Genomic DNA, 23,186 nt, shown 5'->3' with positions numbered 1-23,186 from the left:
CAGAAACTACATGAGCGTTCCAACCAAATATCCCCATTTCAAAAGACATGTTTTATCAGAGAACACGTGCTGAGGTACCGTTCTGTGTCCAGGCCATGTTAGCTGTTTACAGTATTTCATATACAAAGGATTTAGTAAGGAATCTGCATCTGTATCTTAAATACATACCACGTTTAAGAGAAGGTTAGAAAACCTTTAGCTTCTTTAAGAAAATTCATAGAAAGTTTGTGGCTGTCTGTTAGATTATATAGGACTTTGCCTGAAAAACTGAAGGACCATAAATCAATGTGTCAGTAAGATGGATATTGTGGGGGGAAAAAAAAAAAAAAAAACCACCACCACCACCAGCTTTCAATACACCAAGTGAATATATAAAAATAACTAACTAAATAAAACCTTCTTGAAGAAAGCTCTGGAACTGAGCTTTCAGTAACACATATTGTGTTTGTTATATACAGCTATAGTAAAATAATTGCCCCAAATAGTAACCTTAAGTGTGGGGGTTTTTTGAGCTTTCCAATAATGCAGCAAAACCAGACAAAAAAACCCGACATAGAGAACTATTAATTACCTCTATTAAATACCAGAAACACAGACCAAACTTCAGATACACAAGTCAAAAAAGTAAGTGAAAACTTCAACCTTCAAACTTCAAAGCTAACAGATTAAGTAGTTGCACTAAGGTGATATAATATAATATATAAAAATATTTTAATATTAATATAATATCAATGTAATGTGTTGATATTTATATATTAATATTAATTTTATATTATTAGTACAAATATGGATATGTTAATATATTTATATGAATTTGTTTGATATGTTACATGTAAATATGTTAATATGTGATTATGTATATAATGTTAATTTAATATAATTATGACATAGTATAATATAATTTTATAACTAATATAAATTGCACTAATGAGAGCCCAAAATAGACATAATGGGCTACCATTCATAATCTAGTAACACCTATCCACCCACCTTCTGTGATCAACCGAAATCAGGAAGAACACAAAAACACATTGGGATGAAATATTAGTGTTACCAAAAAGGAATTCAAATACGAGCTCCCAGTTCTTCAGTTTGCACACTTCCCTCTGCTCATTAAATACTACACTGTATTGAGGATTATCGGCTAAAACAGCACAACAGGAACTTTTAAAAATTGAATGTGGAAACAGAAAATATGTCTTGTTTGCAAATAGCTAATTAAAAAAAAAAAAAAAAAAGTAAAATCTGAAAGCAGGGAAGAAGTTGCAGCACATTGTACACAGAAAAGTGGTAACAAATGGCTGGGTGCAAAAATCCACAGGCTAGAAAGACAAAAGCAAAACAGAAGTCTCTTTCAAGATACAGTATTTCTACATGAAAGAGTAATCCTTCCTCCTTTTATGCTGCTGCTTAAGATGTGGGCTTATGTGCAACTTAAACGCATCTGAACCCACACTCACATCTGTATGTCCCTGCCCTTTTTTGTGTCACCACTAGAAATTGTTGGTACGTGGCAAGCCAGATAAAGTTGCTGATACAGCTGAAAGTTATTTTTTTTCTTCCTTCTGATGCCTGCATGGCCGCACAACTGCTAGTCACCAAGGAAAGCGGTGCGCAATCATTCCTGGGTATGAGGAAAAGATGGGATTGCCCTTTTCAGCAGCAGCTACAGGCTCTTTGAGTAATTTATGATAGAAAACTTGGGAAAGTAAAATCGTTGAATAACCACGTTTTTTCTAATCTTTCCTACTATTCTGAATTATGAGAAGCCTGAAACACCCAGGTAGAGAAGTTGCAATCAAGTAGGCCACAAGCTACCGAGCACCAGAAGGCAGTCTTCCAAGACAAGCGGCTCTGCATTCACAAACTTTCTGTGCAAAAAGTGTTGAATATATGCTGCCTGTCCCTCTTTGGAGTTATTTACTCTGAATACAACAGACATAACAGGACATGAACCATGACGCAGTAATTTATGTACAGTGTGTTGTAAAAAATGAAGCCAAATACACAATATCAATGCACTTAGGCAAAAATTAATACCACACAATTATCTTAGCTCAGCCTCCGCAGGGAAATTAGAAAAGTACGCCATAAGAAGAAAAACCCCAGCATTTGTCAGTCTGCCTGAGGGGGCGCCGGCAGATTACCAAAATGGCCGACAGCTGGCGCTGCGCGCCAACAGCGCCGGCCTCCCTCTGAGAGGCTCGTGGCCTCCTGCCACACTACCTCGGTCCATGGTCTCTTCAGGTATTATACACTAAAATGGATCATTCTGAGTAAATTTAGGATTATTTAACAGGAATTCATGGTCTCACTCAGGAAAAAAACTTTGAAGACGATACCACTGGACACAATATGGGTTGGATCCTATGGACACTCCACAAAAACACGGCAATTAAACGAAGTATTCCAAAGCAATCATCCAGTTTCCCACTTCTTCATAATGCAATTAAGACAATAAGAAGCTGATTAGAGAAATTTAAAACAGCTGTGGAAAAGGACAGATGAAAACTATGCCTGGTCTATGCTGAGGGATACAGATCGCCCTTTGAATTTGTCCTGAGAAGTTGACTTATGTCTGAGGAGTGTGACCAGACCAAGGGAACAAATTATACCCCAAACCTGAATGTGGTTTATACTGCGTGATCCACTGCTCAGCCAAACCCTCCCTGGGGTTCAGGGAGGACTCACACACTTACCTGGGGAGGCCAAATGTCTCCAACAGAGTTACAGGGGTATCTGTAACCCCCCGCAGCAGCCTTTCAAGCTTGAAGGGCAGCCTTTCCCTCACAGGACCTGACAAAAAGCCCAGCCGATCTGCAGGAGTATCTGTATTTTTTTTCTACCTTAAAAGCTGCGAAAATTTCCCTCCCTGGCCATCTGGCACTTCAGGGAGATCCCCTCAGTGTGTTCTGGAAGATTCAGGCCCCGTTTGGGCTGCTTTCCCCATCCCCACATGCAGACACACCTGGAGCAAATCCTGCCCTTCCTTCCTCCCTGCGGTTCAACAGTGACAGCTTTCCTGCCTCTGGAGAGCCCCCTGCTCCCCAGCACTGACAGAGGCCACCTCAGGTTGCCTCATCCTGGTAGTCAGTGGCCCAGAAACTCCATGTGCCCTCCCAACCTTTTGAGTTTAGCATAGATCAATTTCTTTATGATTACCCATGCCAAATCTTCCCTTCTGCCTTTTATCCCAGTGTTGTGGGGGGACAGAGGTATTTAGATATTTTGAAAAAGCTTGATAGCATCTGAGCACAGGTGATCACATTAGTTAACTCTCTTCTGCAGGTCACTGGTGAAAATGGTACATACAACACCCATAATTCATCAAATTCCCTTCCCTAAATTTGAGTATCAACACATTGATTCTATATAACCTGCTTTCCCCTTGCCACAATGTTAAACTTACTGGCCCTATGGCCATAACTGCAGGGCCTCCCTCCCACTAACACCTCCTAAGATTGTTAGTTACTTGTTAGGAAGCATCCAAGTATGGCTTTCCTGAGACAAGGCCTGGGCAGGGTTTGGGAGGCAGTAGGCCCCAGATGGTTCCAGCAGGCTATTTTTCACATAATTCCTGGCAATTAGTGACTGCATATAAACATCTCTAAATGCAGTACTGGCCAAGATAGCTTTCTGGTGTAGTACTCGTAAAGATACTCATGGAATATCATCAAATGGATGTGAATTGACAATGCCTTACTGTTTCAGTCAGAAAACGCATACTCCAATAGAAATAAATCAATGTACTAGACAACACTGAAAAGTGCACATTGACAGCAAGATCATGACTGAAATGAAAATTTGTGAAATACAAACTGCTAGGAAAACAAAATTTTAAAACTGCCACTTAGCCTCAAAGAACCATTTGCAGCTCAGTATTTTCCAGAGATCATCCTAATGACTGCATTAGATCGTTGGGTCAGGGTCAACAGGAGATTTTTCTATACTTCTACTTAGTAAGAAAGCTCTTCTTTCCCCCATCACCTTCTCTCCTTTGGTTTTCTTCATGAACAAGCACTTTTTTGCCAGTCTTACCAATCTCTCTCATATATAAGTTCGCACTTTGTTTTAAGCTGCTAAAGCAAAGGCACTGTTTATAATTTGATGAACAGTTTACCTCATACATGATGCCTTATTTTAGAAAATGGCGGCACCCTCAGCAGTGTGCATATTGAGTGGCTAAGCACCAGCTGGCTGACAGCCCCCTGAAGAGGCCGTCCACAGGTGGCCATTACGGAAAAGTATTTCCAGTGAACTTTGGTGTTATTTGAAGCATCCTTGGTGATTTGATTGCAACTATCAAATCACAGTTTGTCAAATTTTTAGGTTACAAAAGGACTGATGGGGTGATAGATAACAAGGGAGAAACAGTCAGTTGCACAGAAAAAAATTAGATCACTTGAAGAATTAGACATGTGCAAACTCAATGCTGATGTAAAAGCCAAACAAAGTCAGATATCAAAGAACAACACATCAGGTTTTAATTAAGACGAGAGAGCCTATTTCAGGAAGTAGCAGCTACAACATAAGGGTCACAACAGACATACAGCTAAAATATCAGTTTGCAAAGCAATGCGATAGAAAAGGAAACAAGGAAAAAAAGCAAGGATACTGTGTTCCTCACATAAATAATGAAGTGGGGAACAGGGTGAGATAATTTTTTTTTTTTTAATTATTTTTAATCTGTCTGTAGACCACTGACTGCAAAACCAGCTTTAAGAGGAAGCAGTGTCTGGCATGTAGGCAGGAGATGAGCCTGTGCCTTCTTAGAAGATGGAGTTACTTCCTTCGAATGAGATTAGCTCAGCAACAGATGATTGAGTTGTGACTTGCTTACAATGCACGTGCACTGCAAAACTTGAAAAGACAAAACTGAGTGCTACCTTGTTCTTTAATTCCAAACAAAGAAGTTACAAGAACCACCAGTGGCTATCAGCTCAAGGTAGATCATTTTAGGTTGAGGAAAAGAAGTCTTAATTTCTCAGCAGTAATTGTTGTTGTTATGTGCAATTGGAACAACATATAATAAGAAACGATGAATGAGAAAACATTTATTGTCTTCCAACTAAGCATCATAGTCAAACGGAAGGGTTTTGAGTTGCTAAAGTGCAATGTTATGACCTTTGTTATAAAAACTATTATACTAAATGAGCTAACAGTGTTTTCTAGACTTAACGTCTGATTATTTTTTTCCTGTTTCCATATGAGCACTGTGGAAAAAAAAAGTGTTCTCAAGAAAATCTTCCATCAACATCCCTCCCTTCATCAGCAAGGGCAGGCAGCACAGCTTTTAACAGCTTGCCAAAAACCCACATTTTTTCTTTGCGTTGCTTAATGTGTATTGCAGATAACAATGCTCTGAGACCTCCTTGCTCTGCTTGTGCTCCAGAGACAGAGCAAACATCTGGCACAGAGACCTTGGGCGAGCCACAGGTGGCCAAGAGCTGCTTCATTTGCCTAGAATTTCTTGAATTAGGAACCACTGACATCTGAAAATCTGCTTCGAGTTTGACAGAACTCAGAGACGTGTGCTGGAGCTGTGTTTCTCAGTATTGCTTAGCAATTCCTATTAAGGGTGAAATTGGACTTTTGATCCAACTTAGCCTGCCAAGATATACAAAGGTTTTGACTTGAAGAACCCATCTCCATAAATTGTAAATTCTGGCTTATTTGCATTCTCCTGGCTTTCTTCCTGCCATCCCACAACTCTTTAGCTAATAGAGGGAGTAGCACCTCCATGTAAGCCTGGAGGCAACAATTTTATCCTGATTTCTTGCAGAAGAGGATTAGAGCAAAGGGAGTTTCTCAAGAATTAATAATAATAAAATAATAATAATAATAATAAATGTGAATTAATGTTTAAATTCCAGAAACTGACAGTGTAAGAGAGAGGAACAATAAGGGCATGTTTTTGAACCAGGAGATACAGTTTCTGACTAAAAGCTGGATGCTGACTAAAAGAAAAGCTTTGCAGTTTGAAATAAAAGCTTTGATATGCAGATATCAGGACAACTCAAACACTCCAGCTTAAACTGAAAACAAGAAAATGAAAACAAACAAAACAAAACAACAAATAAGAAAAACAACTGTTCATGACTTATGCTGGGAAGGAAAGTAAGGTCTAGAAATACCCTTAGGTTTTAGTTTGTTTTATCTATCTCTTTACTTCTTTTGTGTTATCCAAAATAAGGAACAACTTTTTTTAGAAAGCTCATGCAAAGGCTGCTTTCAGTACTGCATATTCTACTGAAATAACCATAAATCTAGAAGTACTTCTCAGGTGAAATCCTGCAACAGTTTCCGGAGAGTTCAGGGAGTTAGAAATTAGCTTTAGCCATGAGGACCTGTAAGCAGAAGGCTCCCAGTTCCATTGCAGACTAATTTCAGCCAAGAAGCATAGTCTAACATGGATGGTGTTGGCCTATTGCAGGTCAAGTGAGGCCCAAGACTTTAGATGGTGCTTTAGCACGAACAGTGGGTAAGACAGGGAGCTGTGTGACAAGTAATGTAGAAGCATTCACCTTGGAAGACTGGTAGAATGGAAAATAGAACTACTGCACTCAAATTGTAACTTCACTATCAGCTTCCTCGTTGGTAAGAACAGAATGAGAGCAATTGTGCTTTGACTACTTATTTTCCTATTAAAAAAAAAAAAAGTGTTGGGCATCTTTTTTCTTCTTTTTTTTTTACTCTAGAATAGAAATTTATAGCAAGCACCTACCATGTTTTTCTCTGAGAGCAAAGTATATGAAGTTCTATGGCAACACTCAGAAAGGAGCCCTGTGCAAATGACAGAAAAGTGAAATTCTCAGAACTCATTTATCTTTGTTTCCTTTCAACAGGAAAATTATGAAAGGGTAAGATCTTGATTAAATATATGACATCTGCCTAGTAAATGTAGGCGTGATCACGGCAAGATATAAGTAGGAGTGGATTTACAGGCAGAGATAGTATCTTTAATGGGGCTAATGCTATAGTCTTAAAAAAAACAAACAAACAAAAAAAACAGACCAGCTTTCAGGACGTGCAGGCTGAAGCTTCGATCCTCACAGTAAAACATAACTTGAAACTAGTGATTCAAGCTTAACTTTTGCAAGTTAACAAAATACACCATCAAAGAAGATTGTGCCTGCAACTGAGGGAGGCAAATAATGCGAAGAAGTAGAAACTTGCAAAGTCATTAGTTCCTATTAGAGAGGGGAATGGTGTGTTTTCTCACAAAAGCTGAGGAACTGCTGAAGGTTTAGAAATATCAAAAAATTATAAAATGGCACCGAAACAATATATTTATTGATCCTAAAATTGCTGTGTAGCAGAATCATTTCTTGTTTCCTGCACTGTAATGAAGAGTATAATCAAGTTTAAACAGTTCTTTATCTGAATTTAACTTTGAAAACTGGTGTTTATACTTCAGTAGATAATAAGAAGCATGAAAAAAGTACCTGAAAGTTTGTCTGTTCTTTTGCAATTCAAGATCTCATAACAGACGTTACTTCTTCCCCTGGATTCAACAACATATAGGTTCAATAAGAAAATTCCAGAAGTAGAAAGGAAACAGAAACTTTTAAATCCTTAATTAAAAAACAATTAAGGAATAAGAAATAAGAAGAGGGCAAGGCCTCTTGTGTGTCCTTCCTTTTTGCAAGTTGAAAAGTTCCTTGATCCAGAAGACTAGTATTTTGAAATGGTTAGGAGCATCTTATGCTCAAAGAGCCACACGTGGTTGCAAAATACATACTTAGGAGATCTTCCAAAGAGAAGAAGCTTTATTGGGGGGAAAAAAAAATAAAACATCACTCATTTCAGCTTCCAATACAAAAGACACAACATCCCAGGAAAGGTTTCTCTCACTGGTGTCTATTTATCACCCCTTATTTGACAACTAACAACTCTCGTTTCCACTTCTGTGGGTGATGGGAATACCAAGTAATGTAAGACATCAGGCTCTCCAGACCTCTGTTTTCCAGCAGGAAGTTGGAGGTCATGGATCTCACACAAGAGGAAATTTCTGAATTGCAACTATGGAGGTTTTTCTTTTCTTTCCTTTTTTTTTTTTTTTTTTTAATGTCTGAGTGGTCACTGACAATGAAGCTCTGAATAATATTCATTAATGGGGGAGAGTTAAAAATGTGAGAGGTACTAAAGAGTATCATTTTAAACACAACAATAAGCAATTATTATTAAAATTCATATTTATTCTGAAATACTCTTGTGACAGTGCAAAGAATTTCAAGCTAAAACAAATTCTTTTTGAAGCACTGCTGATCCTTCTGAGAAGACAAATTAAACTAAGCTCACTGGAATTGAAAGCACCCATAATGGTTCTCCCAGAGTGAAGTAGAAGACCCAAGTTAAAGACCCAATAAAAGTTGCATGTAACAGGTAAACAAAATGCAGGAAATTAATAGAATCATAGAATCGTTTGGGCTTAAAGGAACCTTAAAGATCACCTAGTTCCAACCCCCCTGCCATGAGCAGGGACACCTCCCACCGGACCAGGTTGCCCAAAGCCCCATCCAACCTGGCCTTGAACAGGCATGTAAAAAGGTGTGTAAATTGCAGATTTTGTACTGGTAGTGTTCCCTTGTGTATTTATGTGTAACTACAGAGACATGAGCTATAAAATTGGAAGAAAAATGACAACTGTTTTAGATGTACATGAGGAAACAATGAAAAAAAAAATCAGCAAGTCACCAACATAACAGTTTCTGGCAGAACTGGGATTTCAACTTAGGTGTTCTGGAAGCCAATTTAATACTCAAAACATCCTTTCCTTTTTTAAAGGGCTTTTTTCAATGGGGGTTTATTTGTGCAAGTAGGCAGCAGAACTTGGCAAACATTTTAATAGCCACAGCATCTGATGCCAGGCTGTGCTTTACCCAGGTAGCTTGATTACATGGAGGAGCGTGGTTTTGCTTTGTTCCATTTCTAAGCAAGTCCTAATAGAATATTTAGCTCAGCAGGATCCATATCCTATTAATTCCCATGAATGATATGCAGTTAGCATACCATAGTACATTCAACTTTGCTCTAATGTACCTTCAGTTGGATGGCATTCTGCTTTGTAGAAGCTTCAAAACAGCTTATTTTAAACATTCCTGCAAAAAAATGCTGCAGTTCTTCTCTGAAGAACTTCTCTGAAGGAAAATTGCAACCTGAAGAAAAAAGGGAAATGTGAGGGGGTTCATTTTGGCCAGTGTGTGTTCTATATTTCTCATGACTCTGTATCTATAAAGAACATTTCCTAAGGAAGAAGGTTTTGTTTGTGTTTTTTGTAGGATTTCCACTTCATGATCACCAGACATTCCCACATGAGATAAACAAGAATGAATAAAGACCCTAAATTCCTTTAAACATGCAGAATTAAAACCACTGTGAGGTTTATAAACTAACATGCTTTTGAAAGTCACCATCAAGGAGCCAAACAGTCTAGCTTCCCCTTTGAGTATCGCTCTCAGCCTCAGTAAGACACATTTTTTTGTTCAACTTTCTCACAACATTCACCTAACTGCACTTGCCAGCATGTTTTGCCAAATTAGAAAAACTTCTGCAGAAACCATCTGGCTTGACATTGCTTACATATAATAAAGTATCACTCAATACAATGTATTGGAAATGTTTGGAGATCTTTACATGGGAACCGAAATCAGCAGTGCTGACTCAGGCAGATCTCCCCGCCGATGTCAGTGGGAACTGTACCTGACTGAGTGCTGCTGGATCTGATACAGAGCTTGCTGCACAGTGATTGCCGCTGAGTGACGTGAGAACATATGGTTAGAGTTTAATAATACCAACTGTAAAGGGGATGAGAAGGGAATTTTATAGCATTTCTGGCACGCTGCTCTTTTATAACTAACAGAAACACCCAAATGATTCATAGAAATCTGCTTCTGTAACAGTTTTTCCCAGCTTCAAGTGAACACTGAGAAGCTATTGCAAAGTCAGATCCTACCTCAACGGGAACAGTTTGAGTCAATCCGTTGAGATAAAAATGTGGAACACTAGAAACACCACATGTAAAGTCTTAAATTAAGCTTTATGATTTTTCTACAGATGGTATTAGATTACCTCTGGATGAGAACACAGACGTTTCAGTATATTCTGCTTGGTCCAATCTGAAGTACAAATAAATCCTTCACAGTCCTGACGTTGTCGGGCTAGTGGTAGCAACATTCAGTTGCTATACGAAAGGACAACAGCTTCTCAAATTGCACCCCAAATTCAGGTATTATGAAGTTACAACTTTCGTAAATCTAAAAGTCAAGTGCTACAAAACATCACTGAGATTACAGCCCTTGTGAACTGCGATCACAAAAGCAACATCTCAAGGTGGATAATTTCATTCCCCTTCCCCACAATGGTTGTAAACTGATAAAGAAAGGCAATGCTTGGAAAATAACGAAGAGAAGCTGACGAAGGTATCCACAATCTCAACCACAGCTTTAAGGTAAAGAATTCTTCACTATCGATACTTCAGAACTATGAAGGGGCTCTACAAAAGACCCAAAGCCCAACAGCAGGTGAAATTCTTCCTATTACAACACACTAATTATCACGTACCCATCACAAAGGACACAATTTGGTTACACCTCCCATACACATGCCCTTTTTCTTTAAATTCCACAATAAAGATTCATGTGCTTTGCTCTAAATAGTTTCTGTTAGTCTTGGCATATCAGCCATGGGAACACTTCCAGATCATGTCTCAGAAAGCTATATTCCTCTTGCACAGACAGGACGTAAAAGCTAAAAAAACATGCACCTACTGCCTATGTTTCTTTGTGTAATGGAAGCCAAAAGCAGTTGGAAATCCAAATACACAGCTACAAGAGAGCTCTTACAGCAAATCTGGAAGTAGCACAGCATTACAATAAGCAATCATCCTCTCTGTTCGGTATGCCGGAGGGTGGACTTCCTGGTAGGCACACTCAGCCTTCCAGGACAGAGAGACAGAAGTTCCAACTGCATTGTAATTTAGTGTATGACCTCTGTTCAGGGTGAAAGCCAATGCATCATCACCTTATAAATTATTGCTCAGGTCACACCTGAAGCAGACAGTAAACACTGTTTGCATTCCAGTAATGTGAGCCTTAAGAATGGAGCCTGGAAACACACCACCCAGGCTGGAATTCCGCGAGGCAGAGAGCACGTGCTTCCCTGGTGCTTTCTGTGGGCAGGTATGCCAACTGCTTGCTTAGCCTCTCTGCTTGGCTCAGTCTTAGCAATGCAGACAGGCACTCTGGCTTCCCTACAGCCTTCTTGGAAAAGAATGTATTTGCAAAGGGGTGTTTAGCACGAACACTGAAGTATCGTTATTATTTTCCATAGTATATCCTCCTTCAGAAGTTTTCTGTTGACCAAGAAGACTAAACCAAAAAGACTTTGGCCCCTCAAAACAGGGCCCTACGCCTATGTGAAAGGGTGTACCTACCATCCACAGAATCACAACAGCACGTCCAGGGGACAGGAAAAGAATGAAGCTAGTACTCCTGCGTGACAGTTATGTTAGGAAAAAAACATTTGGAAGTTAAAATAAGAACATGTGGTATAGAGGAGTCACCATCACAGGCACCAACTGCAATTTCAATCCTACTGTAAAATAACTGGGTTAATTAACGTAGAGAGGCACCATTCGGTGTCTCGTGGTATCAGTTCCCACCTCACTGTCACATTAAAAAGCTGTTAGCCTGGGTCAATTAAAGAACAAAGGGGAAGACAACACTTCAACAGCAGTGTGTGTCACTGCTATTATTCAAAGGAACATGAAGTCTAGGTAGAGACACCGTGACACTAATTTTGGGAAATGCTTACCTAAAATAGATTTCAGAGGAGAAAAATTAAGGTATACCAGGACTACGAAGCCATTCCTGAACAGCTGCTTGCCTGGTTTATGAAAGATCACCTGATACAGCTTTACCTTTCATTTTGGGTACGTTGTTATACCTCCTTCCTCCTCTGTACCTAGCAAGACAAAAGGTTCAAATTAAACAAAGCAAATGGCAAAAGTAAGAAATCTAGACCACAGCTGTAACTTCTTTCCCTTTGTAAGACTAAAGTATGGAATACAGCATGCACCCCTCACCCTACATGAAACATTTCCAAAAATAAGTTGGTGCTGAAACATGCATCGACTTGCATCATTAAGCCCAGAGAGGTAAATCCTTGTTATTTCTTTCTTGACATCCCTACATTACCTTGCCCTTGCTGCTCCCACTCTTGCTTATGTTGCTCTAGCTTTTTAACCTCATTTCTCTTTTCTGATAGAATCTGTTAATTCTGCTCATTGAGGTGACTGAGAGAAGGGCAACCATCGGCATCTGGCAGCGTATGTGCCTGCATCACCCATGCGTGCGGGTCGAATGTCAACTTACCTCAATCATGGAGTCTCAAAGTGCAATTTAGCACTAAGCGGAGGTGCTGCTTAGAGGAATCCGGCCAGAAAAGCGTTAAAAGCACAAGTCTTCAGTACAAGTGTACTCAGAGGGAGTGGGACACGACACTGCCTGCGATGTGATGGTCTTCACTCACATGTGAACCCAAAAGAAGCAATTCCAAAATTGTGCTGGACAGAAACATTTACAAAGCTGCAGGAGGAACCAGCACTGCATACAGAGTTGAAGTTTATGTTATTTAACACTTCATCAAAGGAGACAAGTTTTATTTTGGACAGTAGACTTTATTAGAAATTTTCTCCTCGTTCATCAGTAAATTCACATTAAAATATGCTGAAGGCAGCTCAGTCTAAACATTTGACATCCTGCCATAACAACAACTTCCAGTTTAAAAACTAGATAACTGATCGGGCAGATAACTTGAAACATGTAAGAAATGCAAATAGAAAGCAGCATCTTAAAAACAGGATGAGCCTGAAAAATTAATACATTTCAGGTGGAGATGGGGAAAAAAAAAATAAAAAAATCAGTAACCCCAAGATGGGTAACAGTTAAATGAGAACTCCACAGACTCTAAACAGATAAATAAACATTATAGCCACACATACATTAAAAAGAGAACCAAGTATTTAGAGTTCATACCACATAAAAATTATAAATTTATTCAAATAAAAAAGTGACAAGCTTTCTAAAATACAAATATCCTAAATTCTTGGGCTAGTTAGCACTTTGCTAGAAACTGCAAAACTTTGGAGGGACTAGATTTGGTTTTGAAAACAATAGACTTCATTTCACTTACCACGTCCAAAAGCTGATCTTTCAGACACATATACCAGTTTTTCCTCTCATGTTTTTAAATCACAGACTCTTCTAGACAATCTGCCTAGATTTTTTTTTGTTGTTGAATGTCAGAACTTTCAGATATTGTAGGCCTGATTATATTGAGTGCAGAGCACTCAAAGCTCTTCACAGCTCTGGGGATTTAAGGTATGATTTAAGCATTTTCCAAAAGTTACTGTTTTTTTCTTTGCTAACTTATTATATCTATTGGGCTGGGGTTTAGGAGAGACAAAGAAAAATATATATTATTGAAGAATGCTCTGTTCTGCATGACAGGAGATCTTGCAGGTCAGATTTTCTCTTGGCATTTATCAGAGACATCAATGAAAAACCAATACATGACAGCTGAAGATAATGGCTTTCATGACTGTAAACATAACAGGCAACAGATAATACATGAATCTTGATCAAATCAATGTTTTCACATTCTTTAGTAGTCCCCCGCAGTGATCTGCTTCCACTGATTCAGAAAAAATATATATATTAAAAATTAAATAACACTTGAGTGTCCATCACGAAGATTTATATTTTGCTGTAAACAATTTTCTGCCATTTGCATTGATGTAGTCCAATGTGAGGCCAGAGGGTTCTAGACATCTTATTGATACTGTAAATAATTTTTCAGAGACAGAGGCAAAGGTAGAATTTCTATGTCATGCAGGCGGTCTCTGCCAAGAGCAAAACGAATTGATCTTCGGCACAAGTCCATTAAAGGCAGGGGTTCCGCTGCAGGAAAAAAAAAATAAAATATTTTTTCAGCATCTTCAATTAGACTCAGTGTTTTATTAACATAGATTCTGTGTTGTATTAAGCAGTCAAAAAGATAATAGCATTGGGAAAACCTGACAATCATGAGGCAACTAAGACGCTCAGGAGAAGCAAAGACTGAGTTCTGTGCTTGGATTTCACCCGTTTCACCCATCAGAACTTCCTTATCTGTAAGGCTTAAAATAATAACTCAGAACCATGCTTCAGACTTCTAAGGTTGCAGCTTAACAAGTTATTACATTTCCAGATTTGTAACAAGACAAAGAGCTTCTACACAGTAACAGCCCATTCTTCACCTTGTGTTAACATGAACTAAGCTGGCAACTCCCGACCTTGCATACCAGCTCCTTCTGTGCCTTAGGAACTGGCAATGGTACTCAAGGGTAACCAAACTTCTCAGCAAACACTAGGTTTCCTGTAACACTCGCTTAGCCTTCCTTTCTAGGAAGGTCATTGGAAGCAAAAAAATAAATGAAACACCATCAAAAAAACTTGAGGAAATGCAACCTTTACCCCATGAATAAATGAGGAGGATTCAGCTGACTGGAAGCCACTTTGTGTGTGTTCTCAGACAGAAACAAACACTCCCAAAACACAAAACCCAACATCTGTATCTGCTCTTATTTAATAGAAATGAGTTAAGTATCTGCCAGAAATGCCTGGTAGATAGCACTTCAGCTTGGAGGCCCGAACAGTGATCACAGCACCTCGATCCATCTAGCCCCGATCTCCTCTCCTGATCTGCACATCTCATGGAACTGCAGGGACATGGCAGCATTTCCGTCTGACAGTAACATGAATGACCTCTCTGATTGTGGGGGTTGCAATGGAAGTCATTTTGCAGCAGGAACGGGAATAAAGCTGTAACGTTTCTACCCAGTTATGCCCCTCTTCCAAAGCAACTTCAACCAGATGCGTCTGGTTGCACGTGTTGCTTTACAAGGGTAAGAGCTAAAAAGAAAAGACTACAGGAAACTTTTTATCTTTATAGGATAAAAACAGTAGCAGCCTTTAAAACCATATTAATACTTCCAAATGGGAGGAAAAAAAAAAATCTATCACGTGCCTATATTTACAGCAAGAGCATTCTATAAACTTATTTTTAACAAGCCCTCAAAATTCTTCAGCTCCCATGGGATTTGTCAGGAGTTCTTGTATGTGCCACATATGTAGATCTGCACATCTATATGTTAATCTACCAATCCTTCAGCTGTTATAATTTTAAAATCTACTTGAAAAAAAAAAATCATTACAAGGCACAAAATACCAGATTTGGTTTTATATACTAAAATTGACACACCACTAACTTCATGGATTTTCTGTCACTTATGCCAGCACCACATTTGATTTGTAGAGTCCACAGTTCATTAAGCTGTTTCCCAAAATTGTCCAGGGAAAAAGCTTACAAAGCATTCTGTGGTATGCTGAAAGACTAAAAAGCGTATTTATCTTTAAAAACACTCCTTAAAATCCACTTCTAGTTTATGTAGAATTTGGTTACTAGAAGTTAAAAAAAAATAAAAAATGAAGAGTCCACACGTTCCAGTAACAAAGTAGAAACTTCTATACACTGGTGATCTGAGTTTTAATTTTTACATACCAGAATGATGAATGTTAATTCTTAAGGGATGAAGCTGTAAAATTCATTAACCGGGATTAATAAGTAGGAGCAAAAATAGCTCATGATTTCCAGGACACAGAGTACAACACATATCACAGGTTTTACACCATAAACAACAACTTTCCAAGTATCTTCCCCGAATCCCTGAGGTCTCATAAAGAATGTATAAAATAAAGACTAACTGTTTTAAGCCATTAACTGATCACATGGTCTCCTTTTCTCCTAGACAAAGGAAAATGCAAAACGTAGCCATCTGTGCAGCCAGACAGAGTTAATTCTAAACTTTAAAGCACAATTTAAGGAAAGGTTAAAATATTTTTCATGTTTGAAATGCTAAGTGAACGTCTCTTTTCTCACTTCTACAGGGAATGTTCAAATGCTAAAGAAAATGTCCCGAAGTGTTTGCAACAGCTGCTCAATTGCAAACACTGAATGTGGTTTTGCAGCCTGAAAATTTAACTCTATTCCTTTTATTCTCCTTTCTATTCAAGAGCACTCCAAACTGGGAAAAAAAATAAAAAACATACCCACACACATACACACAAAAACTATTACAGGCTTGTCCTACAATATTAAATAGATGTTCAATTTTCTGGGGTGCTGGCTGTAAGAACTCAAGAAAAAATTGTAACGATCATATTGTAAATAAAAAACTTCTTGCAGCTGTGAATAGTCTTAAATGATCAAAAATTAAATTCAGAAAAAGAAATCTTAGGTTTTAAAAAAGTTTATATAACCATAAAGCTTTTTAAGATTAAAGACTGAAAATTTTCAGGCAGCCTATCTCAACAGAAGATCATTAAACATTTGCTATGTGCCTCAGTGCAAGCACTCTCCCATCTCACATTTTTATTACATATTTCACAAATGAGGATCATTTGGAAGAAAGCTTGGGTTTGAAGAAGCACGAGTTAGGTTCTGAAAACTGGGCAAGTTCCAGGTGGTGCCATTTGTATTAATATGGGGAGAGGGCAGGAGAAGCTGTGTGTAAGGACTGTGCACAGCTGTCTTTGACCCCTTCCAGCTCCGTCTGAAGCCCTGCCTGGCACTGGGAGGGCCCGCTCACAGCTGGGGACCCTGCTCCAGCACCCTGGGCTAGAATGGTGCCACCAGGTCCCCCACCTTGGAAATTGGCAGGGCAAAGGCACACCAGCGTGCAACTGCCTCTTTCACTCACATGCAAATACCAGAAATGCTTTTTGTTTTCATGGAAATTCAGTCAGGAACAAAAACCATCATGAGAAACTCCATCCTTCTAGAAAGGAAAAATTCAACCATCTTGAGCATGCCCTGCTGCACACCACGCCTAAGGCACACCCGAGAACCTTGTGCCTCCCAAACACTCAGCAGAGAAAGTGAGAAGAGGATATTGTAACACGAAAAAGATAGCCATGTGGCTTCAGAATACCCACCTTGCCACCTGTAAATTTGGCTACCGAAAAGACATATTTCTTCTACAACACTAACTTTTTACCTAGGATATATATATATATATATATATATATTAATACAGGGATATTAACTGGTTGATGTCCATAGCAAGAGCAGAAAACAATAAATCAGAATATCACAGTATTTACTACACCCACTTTTCATTATATTTCATCCTTTGTCTAAAGAAATGTTGTACTTTCGGAATAGCCCACAACAGAAGGGAATTGGAGGGACTCAATCCCCCGAAAAGCACACACCCATTCATTTCACTGAAGCTATGTGGACTCCAGTAACACTCTGTCCATTAGGAAAAAAAGGAATCAATCACTAAGCTGAAATACAAAATCGAAGAAAAAAAAAAAAAAAATAAAACACAAAAAAAAAAACAGGATTCACAAGAATGGCTCTTTGTACTGAATGCCCAATCAGGCTAAGAAATTTGGAGTGAGATATTGCAGCGCAGTCGCGAGCCGTGCACAGGAAGCCCGACGTTTCCTCTCGGGCTCCAGCAGAGCTCAGCTGCGGACGGCCGGGCCGCGGCCTCCTTCCAGGCTCCCGTCACGTCTCTGAACGTGTTTGCAGGAATCTTCTCCTTTAAGGTTTATTATGAAACCTCTTTACCCAAAGGTAGCTTCTCACGGCTGCGACATCACAGAAAACTGTTTTTTTTAACAGGAAAACAGAATGGTGAGAAAGTAACACCACTCAGTTCGCGTGGCAGAGGTTAGCTCCTGTACCTCCCCATTTTGTACCGCCAGCTTACAAAGAAGGCCCATCTAAAATAAACAAATAAATCAATAAATAACTGGACATTTGCTCGGGCAGGGCCACGATCCCCCTGAGCCCTCTGCTGCGAGGAGCCGTGCGCGAGGTGCAGCTGCTCCTGGCCGTACCGTCCCAGCGGCCTCGCTGATGGTTTAAGGACAAGGGTAAAGCCCCGGCTGGGGCTATGAACCAGCAGCGCTCCCGAGCATTTTGCCAATAAATCCGCAGCCCTGATAGCAATTCGCACATCATTACCGGCTGGAAGTTCATTGAGTTTTGGCAACTTGTAGCTACTTAACAATCTGGCACTCCAACAAGAATGCCTCGTCTCTGTAAACAGGCTTTTATAGCCGAGATACTGAAGTCATTTCGCATCCAATAACGTTAAATGCTATTAACTGTGACATTACATAATGCTTGTACAAGAGAGGAGCTTTTAGCACAGGACAGTTATTTGCCAAATGACAATAATCATTTTTGAAACAAATTTTTAAAGCTAAGCCAACCCGTAACATTCGTGGCTTTCATTGATCTGTGAAGAACACTTTTATTTTATAAAATAAAAATAGCCTTAAGAAAAGCAAAAATAAAGCTGGTTGAAAAATGAAGTAAGGTTTGCTGAGAATCATTGCCACAACAAATTAGAAAGAATTACAAAGAATTTATTTAAAGCTTATTTTGATGTCTACCAATGACACTAAATTACTTATATTTTGATATTTTTGGTCTTAAAATACTAATAAAAAGCATTTATACTCAGCAATTCACGTTAGTTTCCAACTCTGATAGGCAGCTTTAAAAGGCTAAGAAGAAAGAAAAAGCGCAGTGTGACAAGACAGACGCAATCACACATCACGAAATGAGCAGATGGCATCTCCCTAGACCTAACTTCGCAGTGTTAGTGGTAGTGCCATGAGTGAACAACTCTCAGTAATGAGGCAACCGCTGCATCATCGTGCTAGTTCCCAAATACACGTCACTTTGCAAGAGGAACCGGGTGCAGACACACCACCTCACGGACAGAGAAAGAAAACAGCCTCTGTGCGAAAGCCTGATGCACAGAAGAACCTTGGAAACCGAGGAAATACAGGATGCCTCCGTTCATACCGTAATTTAGGCATCATGTTTTCTGTAAATTCTGTTTTACGTACTTGGTGGATGCTGCTGGCATCCCACTCCTGCCCTCTTCTTTCCACCAGGAATTGAGCACCGCTCCGGTCCCAGCCCTGAAGTTCTTTCCTGCTGCCTGCCCGTTCTGAGGGACAACCCTCTGCCCCATCAGGGCACTGGCGTGCCCACCATACTTTAGAACAAAGCACTCTTTTTTAATCTTTTTCTTGATTTTTCCCTCTTCCTCCAGATACGAAAACACCTGCCAAGGGGTAACGTGACCTAAGTATTTCCATTAGGGGGAATTAGAGTATATGAGAATTTATAACTACTCTTTAATTATCACGTACAATAAACATACAAATATATATAAGCCAGCACTTTGCCTTCCAACCTTCCTGCCAGAGCTTAATTATTGTTTTAATTTTACACAGTACAGGCCAAATTCTTTCTCCCACATAATACGATACATAAATACACCCCCTTTGACATATTTATAACTTCCCTGATGCAACCGATGGAAAATTTGACTTATGTTCCTTAAATGGCACATTCTAGAGAAAGGAAATTGCAAATAATATTTTAAAGAACACAGGCTGTGACCGGTCATAAAAAATACTAATAAATCTCCTAACAGCAATGAAAATTCAGTCAAAGCATAACAGGATTGAAGAAATCACTTATCAGTTTTTCCCACAGATGCCTATAAGCTCTGCAGCCTACCCCTGCGAGCCGTGCACGTGGAACATCGCCTTTTCCTTACAGCGCAGGTGGGCCGGGACAACAACCCCTCCCCGGGGCTCTGCTGGTGCAGAGGGAGCACCAGGGAGAATTGTCACCTTTCTCATGTTCCCCCAAGGGCCTGCCCGAGAGCAGGGGGTCCAGCAGACGGCTGGGGACAGTGACAGCCTCCTGAGCCCCACCGCCCGCACCTCGCCCCCCGCAGCGCTCCCACGTACAGCTGCAAGCTATCGCGCTCCTTCTTTGACAGCCTAACGGGCAGCAGATAGTGAGATTTTGTTATCAGTCAAGGCTGATAAGCAGCATCTCCAGCAGTTGTCTTCTAGGACAAATAAAGCCTTATGTAGCACCACATCAGCACCTTGCTTTTAGCAGACTGGGCAAAAAGAAGTAAATATACAAAAATAACATCAACAACCCCTGTATCTCAGCTAACCTCCAAAAACCTGGCACTTGAAATTCAGTATATTGAAGGGGGCAAGGAAGGTATAGAAGTATGAAGAGAGAAATGACTTGTGGTTACACTTCTGCCCCCCTTGTCTTATGTGGGGTGGGGGAATTGGTTTACAGATACCTTTGGCATGGAAGCGTAAGACGCAGTTGCACACTGCTTAGAGTTTCAATCAGGCATCAATTAGCAGAAGTAAGCTGAAAGAGCAGCAATGAACAAGCAGATATTCTGCAGTATCATTTGTTTTCAGTTAATCCTCTCCAGCTGTGCTTTCTTGAGAGGAAAAGAGTTGAAAAGCAGAACATAATGAAAATGAACCAAACAAAATTCCCCCAAACTAGTGGCCGCTTTTCGAGGTTTGATGAAGAATGTGTCATTTGAGCACAAGTGTGAACCTCCTTGCAATTTCTTTTTCAGGTTTCGCTATTTGTAATCTGCTTTGAGAAAGATGAGACGATGGGTCCCGCCTCAGAAAGCACCACAGCACATGCCTAAATCCAAGCTCAAAAATTATTCGTAACGATTTCAATTCAGTAGTCTTAAACAGATGCCTGAAGCATGTAGTTTACAGGAGTGCTTTCCCTAGGAAAGAAATTTGCCTGTCAGCAGTTGTAGGAGGGCTGTGTGCTGAGAGGCACAGCTACGCTCTGCAGCACCCCTCTTTTAGGGAGCTCAATGAACTCTACAAGAACTAACCTAGGGTTGGTCCCTGCAAGTAGAAAGCAGTCTGTTAACACAATATTTATTTTACTAATGAAAGGACAGCGATAAACAGTGGGTAAATGCCTTGTCCAGAGATTCCACAGGAAGTTTGCAGCAGGACTTTACACTGCAGCTCCTGAGGCGAGCCCTGCGAGGCCGAGAGGGCACAGGCACGTACCCGTCCGTCACCACAGGGAACTCCCTAATCAGAGCTGGTGCTCCTTTATCCTCCCTTTCCCTCCCCCTACAACAAAGAAGAACAAATGCCTTGGCCCAGGGACTGATCTCCTTCTCAGCCTGAACTGGGAGCAGTGGGAGCTAAAGACAGGACAGCAAGCTGAGGTAAAGCAATTTGCTGTGGGACTGCTCCCAGGAGGCTTGCTGCCCACTTGGTGGATGTAAAAATGACGGCTCCAACACAACAATGCTGGCAGGTCTGCGACAACCCAAAATACTCTACACCAACACAAACACCTTGCAGATGTAAGGAGAGAGGTGCGAGACAGCCTGTGGGTTACCAGCACTAGCTGCCAGGGCAGGCCACAGCAGCTCCAGCAGAACTGTGCTGCTGCCATCTCCCTCGCGACCCGGTGAGACGCCAGACTGGCAGCACTGGGCTCTGTGAGCTCTTCTGGAGCAGACACATCCATGGAGCTGCTGGATCTTCATCCGAATTTTCAGTATTATTACACTGCTTCAAAAACAAGTGTTCAGCCATGCCTTGAGAGCCTTTTTAGCTCATCATCATGACTTCAGCGTCTGTCTGAACAGCAGTTCAGCACAGTTCTTCACCTCCAGGTGGGCCTACCATCCACCTTAAAAAAGCTCTAGATGAAGCACGCTGACAGCATGGGGCAATACCAAGTCTGGCCCTGGGGCCAAACCTGGACCAAATCTACAAACAGATGCACTGTCACAACAAAGTGGAAACTCTCCTGAAAAGCTCAATTTTCTGAATTAGGGAAGCTAATTTAAATGCTCATGTGCATTATAATAATTCCATTTACAGTAATAAAAATCACAGCTCTGATTTGTATTTGAAAACATTTTAACACACTATTCATCCAACTTATGGATTATTAGCACTGCACTGTTATTCAGAAGCTGCAAAATAGATCCAGATAATAATGAATTTTACTAGCAAATGAATGGAGCAAAGCCCTATAATAAGCTGTTTTTGTTACAACTCGATAGATTTGCATGCTCTGAGAAAAAGAGAAAGAGAGAGAACACCACGGCCACTTCTCTTCTGAAAGAGGAAGCGCATCTATGATTTCATTCCCTGTGGGTATCAGGAAAACATAAATAGTAAGGATGGAAAAGATTTGCTTTCTGATCTTGATTTGTTTGTTCTTCTCCTGCTCTCAAATACTTCCATAAAACAACCCTTCACTTTGCTCCCAAACACAATATGAAGGTAAATTGAGACAGTTAACTCCAGTGATGATCTAAATATTTTCTAGTAGAGAAGACATCTAACATAAATACGCTCTGTTTTAAAACCAACAACAGCAAATAGAAGCACTTGATACTAGAGATGAGCCTAAGCTACAAGCATGGGCTCCTCAGCGCCTCCCAGTTCAAGCTCACACGAGTTTAGCACATTGGGAATGAGGATTTGGCTTAGATTAATCTCTAATGCACACTTTATAGCTTTTACTCTCAAGAAGCGCATTTATCACCATTAAATTCAGCTTGTGTATGCCAGGCCATAAAGATGGAACTTAAAACATATTGAGGTGCGAGAAGATTAAAGCTTGGATGAGAATTTCACCGAGTAGATGCACTGGAGTTCAAAGACAATGTTGTTCAGGGGGTTATGGACAGATTTATAGGCAAAGTAATAACTGAGAAAGTTGAAGGAAAGTTCAGGTTTCAAGGATGAACCACTGCAGACAACTCCTGCAACAGGAATTCACACAGTGCAAATAATACACAATGCAATGACTGAAACATTCTGAAAACATCTTGCATTTTTAGCTCTTCATGAAAAGTTATTCATAAATGAGCATATAAAATACCCCTGCACAAGTACCCTCCTATAGCAACTTTTATGGTTGTGAACAAGTTTTAATGCTCTTGGAAAAATATGACAGTTTTTGAGCAAATCTTTGCCTATCCCTCAATTCACTGGCACATTCCTGCCCTAACAGTATTACAGAAGAAGACAAGATTTCTCGATGAGAAACCTGATCACACTGATTAGAATATTCTAATATTCAACACTGTTAAGTTTTACATTGCCACTTTCTTCACAGTTCTGCCATAATTAACAGGGTGACAGAATGGATGACTATCCTGCTTAAATTTACACACACTGCTGAGCTGTTCAGAGACAATGAAATTTGACTACACTCCT

At 40.0% G+C, this 23,186-nt stretch overlaps 1 protein-coding gene across 2 annotated transcripts in view; it reads right to left on the bottom strand.

Annotated features, from left to right (window-relative positions):
- Positions 1–12,658: 12,658 nt before the first annotated feature.
- Positions 12,659–23,186, bottom strand: part of SPSB4 (splA/ryanodine receptor domain and SOCS box containing 4) — a 142,295-nt gene continuing 131,767 nt past the window's right edge. The window contains exon 5 of one of the 2 annotated variants that reach the window (XM_084529646.1): positions 12,659–13,961. In XM_084529646.1, the coding sequence (XP_084385772.1) occupies positions 13,834–13,961 (128 nt within the window). In that variant the 3' untranslated portion in view covers positions 12,659–13,833. The remainder of the gene's footprint in view (positions 13,962–23,186) is intronic. The other variant, XR_014695991.1, reaches the window with a different exon arrangement.

The sequence above is a fragment of the Aythya ferina genome (assembly GCF_964211825.1).
Source record: "Aythya ferina genome assembly, chromosome: 9".
NCBI classification, from domain to species: Eukaryota; Metazoa; Chordata; class Aves; order Anseriformes; family Anatidae; genus Aythya; species Aythya ferina.
This window is presented reverse-complemented; position numbering and strand designations above follow the sequence as displayed.